Source organism: Micromys minutus (genome assembly GCF_963924665.1).
Source record: "Micromys minutus genome assembly, chromosome: 13".
Classification (NCBI taxonomy): Eukaryota; Metazoa; Chordata; class Mammalia; order Rodentia; family Muridae; genus Micromys; species Micromys minutus.
In genome coordinates this window covers 4,348,194-4,360,753 of record NC_137982.1, presented here as the reverse complement: position 1 = coordinate 4,360,753, position 12,560 = coordinate 4,348,194, and the positions used below count along the sequence as shown (strand labels likewise).

The 12,560-nt window shown below is 49.1% G+C and overlaps 1 protein-coding gene across 1 annotated transcript; it reads left to right on the top strand.

The window, feature by feature from the left end:
- Window positions 1-1,647: 1,647 nt before the first annotated feature.
- Window positions 1,648-10,046, top strand: LOC308428673 (ficolin-2; the record flags this gene model as incomplete). The annotated part of the gene is made up of 9 exons (XM_080927234.1): window positions 1,648-1,729; window positions 3,465-3,578; window positions 5,846-5,899; window positions 6,174-6,209; window positions 6,856-6,888; window positions 7,035-7,162; window positions 7,549-7,678; window positions 8,460-8,594; window positions 9,799-10,046. 9 exons carry the CDS (start codon window positions 1,648-1,650, stop codon window positions 10,044-10,046), a joined length of 960 nt encoding a protein of 319 aa, XP_080783360.1.
- Window positions 10,047-12,560: the final 2,514 nt, after the last annotated feature.

The window sequence follows — 12,560 nt, the reverse complement described above, 5'->3', positions numbered from 1 at the left end:
TTTCCCTCCCTCCCTCTCCATGCATCTCTCTCTCAGTCTTATAAAGCCCAGGATGCTGCTCTCTCCCTCCAAAAAGGTTTTCTGCTGACAGCCAGTGGGCGCAAGCAATCTGGGAAGACTCAAAGATGTTTGTAGAAGCGAGCTTTCCCCCTGCCACACACATTCTCAAAGGTAGTTTATAGGAGTGCTGAGGGCTAGTTCTCCCTGCCCCTAGGATGGAGCCCTTCTGGATCCCGAGCCCAAACTCTTCCCAGTCCTCTGCACTGACCTTCTGCACTGCACAACTGTCTAGAAGCTTTTGAGTTCTGCAAATTCTCATGGCAAAAAGAAGCCAGAAGCCATTTTTCTTTCTTCAAGATCAATGCTTCCGGAGCTAGCAGTTGTGGCTGTGCCTTCATGCATGTCCGTGACCTTTTGCTGTTTTGTCCTCAGTTGGAGTGACAGTCCTGAACATCCAGACTGCCATTGCCAAAGGTCAGTGATCCTCATGCAGCCGAATTTAAAGTATCTGAATGTGACAGAACATGGTTGTATTTGTCTCTTTCATCTTATTGATAACCCGAAGAACAGATGATGCATCAAGGAAAAAGATTTGTTTTGGCTCATGACTCTGGGCATGCAAATTCCATGGTCTCCATCTAGTGAAGGCTGTCTTGCTGGCACTGTTTGTGCGTGTTTATATGTGTATGTGTACATACATGCATTGGAGAATGCACATATATGTATGTATCACGTCTATATTTGGGCATATACATATGTACATGTGTACATGTGCTCATTCATATGTGTATGTACAGAAATGAAGGTATATGTACATATACATTTGCAAGCATGTGGGTATATGTACATATACATTTGCAAGCATGTGGGTATATGAATTTGCATATGTATGTGTCCTGGCCATCCCTCTTCCTATAGAGCCACCAGAATTGATCATGGAGTTTACTCCCTGACACCTTTACTAAGTGTTTTGAATGAGATGTCCTCCAATAGTCTTAGGCATTTGATTACTTGGTCAGCAGCTGGTAGATTGTTTCTGCAGGATTTAATCACTGGGAGTGGGCTTTGAGGCTTCAAACCCTCCTGCCATCTCCAATGACCTCTCTCTGCTTCCTGTTTGCCGTTGAGATGTGAACGCTCACAGCTTCCACCTGCTACCGCTGATCCACCAGTATATAGGAAAGCTCTACCTTGTTAGCCACCAATGACAAGGTACAGTCTTCCTCTTCCACATTAAATCCCGATGACCAGCTCATTCGGACTGTCCTGACTGTCCTGAAGTCTGTCCTTCAGTATCTTACCTAACTACAAGACATGATTTAGAGTGTGATGGGTAGTGGGAAGGGAACTCAGGACCATGCTTGACTTAAGCCACCAGTGAGGGGGGTAGTGTGGAAATAGAGGTGACCCTAGACTGGGCTCAGATGCCTCGACAGGGGAAGTGAGCCTCAGAAGGCCTCACTGGGAGAGCAAACGTACCCTCGGGACTATTGAAGTTCCTCTTGTGCAACCAGAGGCCTCCAGGAAGAGACTGTCCCCTGAGGATTGGGACATTGGAGCCCAAGGTGGGGAGATCTGGGGTTCCTGCCCTATAAGAGCAGAAAACCTCTGCAAAGCTATAGAGGGGCTGGGAGCTGAGCATTTGCCATGGCCCTGGGATCTGCGGTACTATTCTTCTTGAGCCTGTGTATCAGAGAGCTGACCATCCATGCTGCTGACACCTGCCCAGGTAAGACAGACTCTAAGTCCCTGAGAGAAGGTAACTAACCACTTAAAGCCCTTAGTGTTTTTGTGACCACCTCTTCTGAGAAGCTCCTGTCAGCTCAGTGTCTCCCTCTGAGGACAGACTCTGAGTGACCAGCACTCACTCAGGTGGAGACTCTGTGGATCTGTGACTGCAGGCCCTGAGGCCTTCAGTCTAAACTCGGGAACTTCACAAAGTTCTAATCTGTGGATGCCACGCCCCCTTGGTAACTTTGGTAAAGATGCACCCCAGAGTCTGCTGGTACATATAGACAAGGAATGGGGGTTCCCTGGGGATATTGTTCCTAAGCACAGGACAGCTGTCTCAGAGAAGGGACTTGGACAGCAAGGCATAGCCCACACCAGGGGAAAGAGCCCTGCAGGAAAACTGGACAGGGAAAAGCCTACGAGGCCTCAACCCTACACAAAGAAAGCTGGGAGGGCGATGAGTGGTCCTTCCCACCAACTGATTCTCCAGTGCCTGACTGTCAGCCCTGTAAATATACACACAAGAAACACTATATGGACTCAACAGATTATATTTGGAAAAGTGTACGTATATACATATACATATATTATATGTATATACACATGTATGTATATACACTATATAAGTATATTTATACATATATGTATATGCATACACAATAACAATTTGTGAAAAACAAAGATATGAGTTTAAACATGGGGAGGAGATTTGGGTGGATTTGGAGGAAGAAAAGGAAAGGGAGAGATGTCATAATTATGTTTAAAAAAAAAACCCAAGACCAAAACCAAAAACCTGTCAAGAAGCATATCAGAGACGGTTCTCTGGTCTTGGAGGTGAGCCCTGCCCTATTCTGCTCTCTCAAGAGTTCTTCTGCAAAGATATGAACTTTGCAAGTCAGCAAATCAACAATATTTTGCAAACATAGCAACTTCTATTTGGTCCTAGCTGTGCCTTGGGGCATACGTGTCCCCTCCCCTAGAAGATATCTTTTTGTCCAGTCATTGCATGGCCAACCCTCAAGTGTTGGAGGGGGGAAAAGTTACATTAACTTAGTTTTCTAGCAAGATTGACTATTGTTTTTCTGTAACCATTTTCAAACCTTTCTCTAAATTCTAGAATGATTCTAAATTCTAAGACTTTAGTTTTATTCTCAAAATGAGTCTTTGTTACAGCCCTATTCTCTAAGAAAACATTTTTAAGTGTGTATGCCTGTTTTACCCATGTGTACGTCTGTGTGCCATCTGCATGCCTGGTGTCTGCAGAAACCAGAAGAGTGCATCATTTCCTCAGGACTGGAGTTACAGGCAGTTGTAGAGCACCATGTGGATGCTGAGAATCAAACCTGGGCCCTCTGCAAGAAGAAGTACTCTTAATCTCTGAGCCATCTCTCTAGTACCTACAACTACTTGGGGCTGAGGAGACAAAGACACAAGGAGACTGGGGTGATCTGTCAAAGAACCACAGCACTGGTAACTGGAGGGCTCATTCTTGAGCAACTCCCTCAGTACCAGACACATATCTATCCTCCATCTCTCTCCCACCTGCCCAGCTTCCCAGGGCAATGAAGGACTTAGTCTCCAGCAAAGGAAGACCTGACTTCTGCCCCATATCTCCAGAGGAGGGTGACGATTCTGTCCTCAGCCCTCTGTCTGATGTAGCTGAGCTGGCAGTGGCTCTCAGGGCAGGTGGCATCTGATGCTAATACCATGTGATTGCTTGTGTTGTTCTGCAGAAATGAAGGTCCTGGATCTGGAGGGTTCTACCAAACTCACCATCCTTCAAGGGTGCCCTGGCTTGCCTGGAGCTCTGGGGCCCAAGGGAGAGGCAGGTGCTAAAGGAGAAAGAGGTGTGTGCTGGGGAAAGGGGGGTATGTGGAGGGGACATTAATGGTGAAGTAGTCTCGAGTCATAGAAAGGACTCTTAGAGGAATGTCCACCTCGAGCACTCCCTGACTCTGTGTCTTACACCAGGTACCTTGACAGAATGGCTAGTGACAAAAACTAGATCCAACTAGTCTGAAAAGACCCAGGAGGGCTTCTCTGGACCATCTTGGGTGCCCCAGGCATGCTCTGCAGCCCTGTCCCCTGGTCCCCTATCAGTGTTTGCTCCATTTGGCCACTGTAAGACACGTTCACAGTCGCACATGAAATCTGGGCTATGGTGTGGTGATATTAATAGGGTAGCTGAACCCTTTTTCAGCCCCCACAGTCTCACTCCATGGACACTGCTCTAGTGCAGAGCCAAGAACACTCATGCAGTCTCCAAGCACACATCATGCAGTCTCTAAGCACACATCATGCAGTCTCCACACCACTTGGCACTGCAGGCCGACTCTAAGAACTCAAGCGCAATTCACTCCACCTCCCCTGCTGCTTCTGTCCCGGGTGGATATGACCACCCTGGTGTATTGTTTCACTCACTTCCCCTTGACATGTTGTTGCCAAGCCTTAGACACACACATCCCAATTCTGTGGCGGGCTTTATGTGCCCTGCCACTACACCCTTTCAACTCAATTAAGTAGTCACATCAAAGAACACACCAAACTACTCTGATCCAATAGGTGTAATAAAATTTGCTAACCTAGATAAGTCAAAGGATTTTGTACATTTCCATCCCTTATAAAACATTCATAACAACCTTACTTATGAAGAGAAACGCCTAAAGAAACATACACATCTTCCTCCATCTTCGTTTCTCCCAGCATCCTCTCTCATTCTCTGCCTGCTGCCTCCTCTTCCACTCTTAGATCTTTCCCCAACCTATCTTCTGTCTCCTCTCCAATCGTGTATCACCGTAACATAAACCTACAAGGTTATCCTATGGCCAGGATGAGATAGCCAGCAATGGGGAAGGGGTGTTTACTTCTTGATTTGGATCTCACTTCCCTATATCTAAATTTCTACCAGCATGCATTTCGAATTTGACTCAAGGTGAGAACTAGTATGCCCTGGGGCACTGTATAGTCAGTAGGCCTGCAACAGCAGTCCTCCCGTAAGGTTGCTTTTCCTGACACTCAGCCATCTGTAGAGGATGGACAACCTCACTCCATCTTTGGACACACCTGACAATGGAAGCTTAGAGCCTACAGGCTAAGTAGTGTTATGCTGGGGCCAGTGTGGCTCCTGAGATCAGAACCTGCAAGAATGATCTTGTGACTGCCTCATAGCTTCCATTGAGCCAGGAGACATCTTAGTGAGGGTTTCCATGGCTGTAATAGACTGTGAGTGACCTGGGAGGAAAGGGTTTATCTCATCTCCCTGCTTGTAGTCAGTCATCCAGAGAAGGCAGGGCAGGAATTCCAGGTAGTAACCTGGAGGCAGCAGATGATACAGAGACCGTGAAGAAATTCTGCTTACTGGTGTGTGCTCCTCAAAGCTTGCTCAGCCTGTCCACTTGGCTCCCAGGACCACCAACCCAGGGGTGGTACCACCCACAGTGACCTGAGCTTATAGACATCAACCACTAGTCATGAAAATGCACCACTTGCTTGCCATTAGGCCAATCCAGTGGGGACATTTTCTCAGCCCATGCCCTCTCTTCCCAAATGACTCTAGCCTGTGTCAAGTTGACATAAAAGCAAGTCAGCACAGGGTCTTTGGGTATAATAACAGCCACAGCTGTCGTCACGGACACTATGTGAGAAGCTTGTCTCCTCTTGGTGAGACCTAGTAAGACAACATCTCTGAAGACATGTTTCCCGCTGTAAAGTCACCCAGGCCTCGTCTACTCAGCTTGGACAAAGGAGCAAATGAAAGCTTAGTGACTGCATGCCCCAGTATGCAGCCATGGGTCGGGCTACACCCACACACACACTGCCTCCTCCCCAGCTTTGGGCTACACTATAACCCACCCCATGTCCTCCCCAAGGATGGATAGTGTATCCCTCACCCCTGTGTCCTCCCAGCCTCAGGTTAGGCTATACCCCACCCCCTGTATCCTCTCTAGCCATGGGTGGACCACACCACACCCTCTGCACCCTCCTCAGTGAGCTTGGTTGTAGTCCCAAAGTTCAATATGGCCAGCATTATGGGGTCAGGAGTTTCTCATCTAGCCAAAGACCTTCTGGGGGATAATGATGGATACATTGCTCAGAAAGTGCACTTGGTTTGCAGGAGAGAACGGCCTTCCTGGACATCCTGGGAAGGCAGGACCAATTGGACCCAAAGGTAACGCTCTGGCAGATGGCTGAGGGATGCTAAGTCTGGCACTTCAACCTGTCCATAAAGACACGGGGATTGGAGAGAGAGATGGGGAGGGACTGTTCAACCCAGGCCTCAGTTCTCTTCCCTGCACGTCGCATGGGTTGCCTTTCCCCGACTCCTAGTTTCCAGCTTCTCAACTCACCCTAACCAGTGCCTGCTCTGGGTGGCGAGCCCCATGTGGTGGGTCTCCTGATTGACCAGATGCTCTGGGCACTAGTATCGTGTTCTCTTCCTCCAGGAGACCGAGGAGAGAAGGGAGTACGTGGAGAAAAAGGCAAGTCTCTGCATTGTGTCTCGGGATGGGTACGCAGCTCTGTTCAGAGAAGTGTCTGCCATGCCCAGACATACCTAGGGAGAGGGACCTCAGCCTGAGGTTCCATTGTCTGGGCAGTGGGTAGAGTAGGTTGCAGGGGCCAGGATCTCTAAACCCCAAGGACTCACATGCTAGAACCTCTTAGTGATCTGAGTGATTAGCAAAACTGATTTGAATTCCTCTCTAATTGATGTTTTTTTAAAAAAAAAATTGTGAAACTTTAAGACACAGTCTCATGATTTCCTTATAACCAAGGGCAGTCTGCCTGAGATTTGAATGACAATGATACCCCTTACCCACAAGGCCTCCTGGGTAGACACTCTGGCAGCTCATAGTCTAAGTGCACTGGGAGCAGAGCATGCTGGGAGCAAGGAGGGGCTACTCATTCTTTTTTGGTACCCAAGGCCTCAAGATGGGTGCTGTTAGAGGTAGTACTAATCACAGCTGTGGGGGAAAAACCAGGGTGCTGGACTGTGTACTCCAAGAGGGGGGCCTAGGTGAGTTCTGGAATTATCCAGCTCATGTATTTGAGGAGCCATAGGGGCCAATAGGGATGTAGCTGATAGCTTCACACTACATGACCAGAGTCTCTTCTCTCCCCACACAGGAAACATTGGGCCCTCTCAGTCATGTGCTACAGGTGACCACATTGCCTACCCTGTCCCCAAGTTCTCTGTCCCTGCCTCCACTACTAGGCTCTTGCTGTGTGACTTTGTGCTTGTTGCTCACCTTCTCTGAGCTTACCTGGGCTCCTGTTCTACCTTCATTCTCCACTCCTATTCACAGGACCTCGGACCTGCAAGGAGTTGCTCACCCGGGGCAACTTTCTCACTGGCTGGTATACCATCTACCTGCCAGACTGCAGGCCCCTGACTGTGCTGTGTGACATGAACACAGATGGTGGAGGCTGGACCGTGAGTGATGGATTAGCCCCGATCACTGACCTCTCAGAACCCAAATTACATGGCCAGCAGAAAATAAGCTACGTGGGATTCTGTCTTTTTGTACCTTGGAGGGAGCCCTTCACTCTCTGAAGATAGAGAAGCAGAAATGTTAGCAGGTCCTCCTGTGCAGGAGGGCATACATTGAAGGGGCCCAGAGCGAACCAGCACACCCCTCTTCCTGCTGGGTGGCTTGGGACGTGTGGCCTGCTCTCATAGCTGCCTCTCAGTGTACAGGGCCTGCCTGCCATGAGCTGTTTATGGCACTAGGTTCCCAGTGTTCTGAGGGTCATGGATTCCTGCTCTGCTTTGAGGCTCCATTGCCTGTGTTGACTTCTGTGTCCACTTCATGGTCCCAGGTCTTCCAGAGGAGGCTCGATGGCACTGTGGACTTCTTTCGGGACTGGACCTCATACAAGCAGGGCTTCAGCAGCCAGCTGGGGGAGTTCTGGCTGGGGAATGATAACATCCACGCTCTAACCTCCCAGGGTAGGCAATGCCGGCAGGATGGGGTGACGTTGAGACCCTGAGACTTGGGCCATGGGGCAGAGGAGTCCCAGGTAGCCAGAGTACCCAATGCTTAGCAAAGTCACCCCAGGGCATAAGATCTCAGCTGTGGCCTTCTGCCAGGTGAGGGTCAGGGGCTAAGGGACTCCTCTAACTCTGGGATATGACATCTCAGGACCCAGTAGATGTCTTGGGGACATCATTTCTCATCTCTAGCTAGTAATTCACCCAGAACACTTGTCTGGGTCCTGGAAAAGTCCCCCTTGCCTCTACAAGTCACACAGAGAACAAGTACACCCATTGCCTTCTCCCACTGTGGTATAAAACACTAGCTCATGGCCTGTCTGATGTTCCACTGAAAATCACACAGCCCTTTTATCTCTTATACCACTAGCATACCTTAGTGTGTCTGCTAAAACCTTGCACATCCAGGTTCAGGTTACTACATTAGAAAGCATAGCTCTCTGGGGAGAATTCACAGAATAAAGCATGCTGGGAACGCTTTGGTCATGCCAAGGGAACGCTGCCATGGGTTCTCGGGCACTGCTTTTAGAACAGACAGAGGTGCCTAGAAACATGGGGCACCCCCGAGGTACTTCTGTAGCCAAAAGATGCTGGTACTTACCCAGGTGAATTGCCTAGGGCTGTCCAGTTCAAGTATCATTCATAGATGTCAATATGATATGTGACTCCTGTCTCTTATGCCTGGTGGCAGCTTACCTTAAAGGGCTGAGCCTTAACCGTCCCCCTTCATTCCCTGAAGGAACCAGTGAGCTGCGAGTGGATCTTGCAGACTTCGACGGCAAGCATGAGTTTGCCAAGTACAGCTCCTTCCAGATCCAGGGAGAGGCCGAGAAATACAAGCTTATCCTGGGAAACTTCATTAGTGGTGGTGCTGGTGAGCAGATTGGGGGTTGGGAGGTGGGCTGTGAGGGCGGGCCTTCTGAACTACTCTGGGAGTAGAAAGGCCTGCTTTCCATCCCTTTCTGGTGGCCTTGAGCAGATAGCCTAGGGTCAGCATCAGCAGAATACGAATATCTGCATCTTTAGGCCATGTGAGTACCATGAGATGTGGTCTGTTAGCACTCCCAAGACAGCCTCATGGACCCAGAGCTGAGGGCCCACACCCAGCTCCATTGCATAGTGATTGAGGACCTGACTACTATCTCCAATGACGTCAGAAGGAGATGCCATTTCTCCCTGGTGCCAAAACCCTGTTTCCATAAAGAAAGAACATATTTGGGACCCCGAGTTAGCCATCTCCAGACTAGGAATCTGTCAGTGACTAATCCACTGAGGTCTCAGCTCTTCCAGTCCAATCACCTGATCCCAAACGGTGCTTGCACTTGACCAAGCCTTCAGCCTACATCACTTTTAGGGAACGTTTCCTCTTCAAACTACGGAGGTCCTCATTTCCCAGAAGGACTTGAGGTTTGGGAAGTGCATCTTACCGAGTGCAACCTACAGCATATGTGCCTGGGGACAGTGGATAGGAAAGATCCCCAGTGTGTCTTGGGGAACCTGGGAGCATGACCACACCTATTAGAATGCTGAACTTAGGACTGAGGCAGGCCGCACCCTCAGGAGCTTTGATGGTGACATCTCCAAAATGTATGCATCCACTTTGTACCCCATCGCCTTGGAAGTGTAAAAGAAAAACAAACAAAGTGGGGGTGCTCTTCAGCCATGTTCTGTATTAGAAACTCCTTGTGAACGTCATGCCCAGCAAGGAAGTGGACAGGACGAACCCTAGAGGCCCAAAGGTGTAAGGCCATCCAGTGTCTACTGAGAGACAGCCAGGGCAAGAGGGAAGTCAAGAGAAGTCCTAGAGAGATGCAGACTGCAGGAGGAAGAGAGCCAGTCCCAGTGGTGCTGTTAAGAGGATTCCCAAGGGAACAGATAGTGTGCTTAAGGAGAGTTCCAATGGCCACCGGGACTTGCTGGACCAGGAGCACAGGGTCATATCTGATGCATACTCTCTCCCAAACCTTGTGCAGCTGGGTTTCTCTCACCTGGGTCTCAACTGATACATTTTCCAATCAAGAACAGGCAAACCACAGGCAGGAGATGGGCCGTCTAGCATCTATGTTCTTTCTGAGCAGGTGACTCCCTGACTACCCAAAAGGACATGTTCTTCTCCACCAAAGACCAAGACAACGACCCAAGTTCTTCTAGCTGTGCCCAGCGTTACCATGGAGCCTGGTGGTACTCCGAATGCCACACTTCCAACCTGAATGGCCTCTACCTTAAGGGTCCCCATAAGAGCTACGCAAATGGTGTCAATTGGAAGTCATGGAGAGGATACAACTACAGCTACAAGGTTTCTGAGATGAAGGTGCGCCTCATCTAGCTTCCCGCAGAGGGCACCCCTCCCAGACTCTGTCGTACCAGCAACAGGAGTCTTTTGTCTTCATTGCCAACTAAGGAAGGAGCATGCCCACCCCATCCCCCTCTGCCCTTTGCCCTTTGCCCATAGTCCACACAGCCCATGACCTCTGACCTGGCTTTCTTCACATACCTATATTCTCACCACAAAGGAAGTATTGCATCTCTAAAAGTTGCTTGTTCTCTGACAGACACATGTCTGTGGATTTGTGTGTGTGTGTGTGTGTGTGTGTGTGCATGTTACTTTTGAATTGTTCACCGTATCTGAAGCATCCAGCAGAGTTGTCTATGACAGAAAGTGTTGGAAAGCCCATTTATAAACACAGAGGAAACAGCCAATACCCTTTCCCTTGGGGACATCTGTTTCTGACCCCCCCAGCTCTGACACTACCATAAGTGACTTATCCCCATTCCAGCTCCCATGTACCCTCATAGCTCACTCACAGCAATTTACGTGGCCATTAAAAAGTTGCCTAAGTTCTAGAAAATTATGCTCCTAAGAGGCTGGGAACATGAGCCATCCCTTCTACTCTCTGTGTAAGAGCCTCTGTGAGGCAGCAGTTCTCCTGACTAGCAGATGTGGTGAGCACTGTGCCCAGAGTTCACTAGACCTGTGCTTGAGGCGCCTGAGGGGAAGATGCAGAAGATCCTGCCTCCCCTAGGGCACATGTCAAAACCACAATTCTAGCTAACAGAACTGGGTATGGAAAGGGGGTCTGGGAACAAGGAGAGGTACTCCTCACAGACTAGGGTTAGATTCACCCTAGGACTCAAGGGGGTCTGAGCAGAAGGGTATTCAAAGCAGACCATCTGCTTCTCAGGCACAAAGGAAGGAAAGGAAGGGCACAGAAGGACAGCATTTCTCTACACAATCAGGTTTGGCCCTGTGCCTCTGCTTCAACGTACAGGCACACATTTAGTGGCTTAAGATAACAGTCCCGTTGCCCACAGTTCCAAAGATATAAGACTTGTACAAAGTCAACACACTGATGTTTTTTTTTTCTCCTTCAACTTCTTGGGCACCCTGGCTTCCTTGGCTGTGGTTTCTTTGTGCAGCATCAAAGACAGTAGTCAATCTGTTCTGTCCAGCACCTGGAATGGGTCTCCATTTCTGACTGGACTTAGGTATTATCTATTTAGAAAAGCCAGGGTCCTCAAAGGTCTTAGAGAGTCACAGCCCAGTTGTTCCCTGGAAACCATTTATGGTCCCAGACATTAGGCAAGAAATCTTTAACAGAGGGCCTATTACCCTGTCCACAACATCCTGTTAAAAAATTCAAGACAAAACAACAACAAAACCTAACCAGGACTCAGGACATACCTGCGTTTGGAGAGTGCTTGGCTAGTGTGCACATGCTGAATTTGATTCCCAGTATTGCATAAACAGGGTGTGGCGGTGCACACCTGTTATCTGAGCATCCAGGAGAAGGAGACAGGAAGATCAGAAGTTCACAGCCGTCTCAGGTTTAAAGCCAGCCTGAGATTCGTGAGCCCTTATCTCAAACAAATAAGCAAACAGCAGCAACACAAAAATGGCCTTGGTGGGCTGAAGATGGGTCACCACATGGGGTCCCCAGTGCTAGGGTGGCCTCAGGTAAAGCCTGAAGCAGTGAGAGAGAGTGGGTACGGTTAGGCAGCGTGGGCAGGTTAGGGACGTTAGTTATGCTTTAAGGGGAGTTAGCAGGCAGGGGGCTGGGTCTTAACTGGGGTTCCCAGTGCCAGTGTGGCCTCTGGGAAAACTTCAGAGTCCTGGGTCCGAAAATGAAGGTGCTTTAGGACAGTAGGTGGGCAAATGACAGTTTCTTACCTCAGGTTCCCAGTGCCAGTGTGGCCTTGTGGGGAAGCAGCCAGAGTTGAATTTTAAGCCCCAGCCATGGTGGGCAGTTTAGGGCTGTTGGGTATGTTTTAAGGCTAGTGGGTCTGCCTGGGTTCACAGGTGGAAACAGGGACTGCAGCAAACAGCCGGAGATGTGGGCCAGAGTAAAGAGCCCAGGGTATGGGGTACAGTTTGGGGCTGGTGGCTGTTTCAAGGCGAGCTGGCTAGAAGAAGGTGGAGTTTAACCTGGGGTTTTAAATTCCAGGGTAGCCTTTTTGAAAGTAGCCCGAGTAGGAGGTCCATATATTGATCCCAGGAGATAGGGTGTATTTTGGTGCTCTGGGGCACACTTTAGGGTTGGCGTGTTGGTGGACAGAGCTTGGGTCTTATCTTGGGTACATGGTGCCAGTGTGGTCTTAGAGACATCATCTAGAATTGAGGATGGAATATGGAGCCTAACAACACAACCTAAAATAACAGAAAAACTCCCAACAGGTCAGTAAGAACATGAGTTTGGGCTGGAGGTGTAGTTTGGTGGTAGAGCACTTGTCTAGGCTGCACAAGAACTGGGTTCGAAAGGCAACACTGAACAACTCCAAGAAGGCATAGATTTGAGCAAACATCTCACAAAATTGATTCCTATGTATCTGTTTAAAAGCTGTG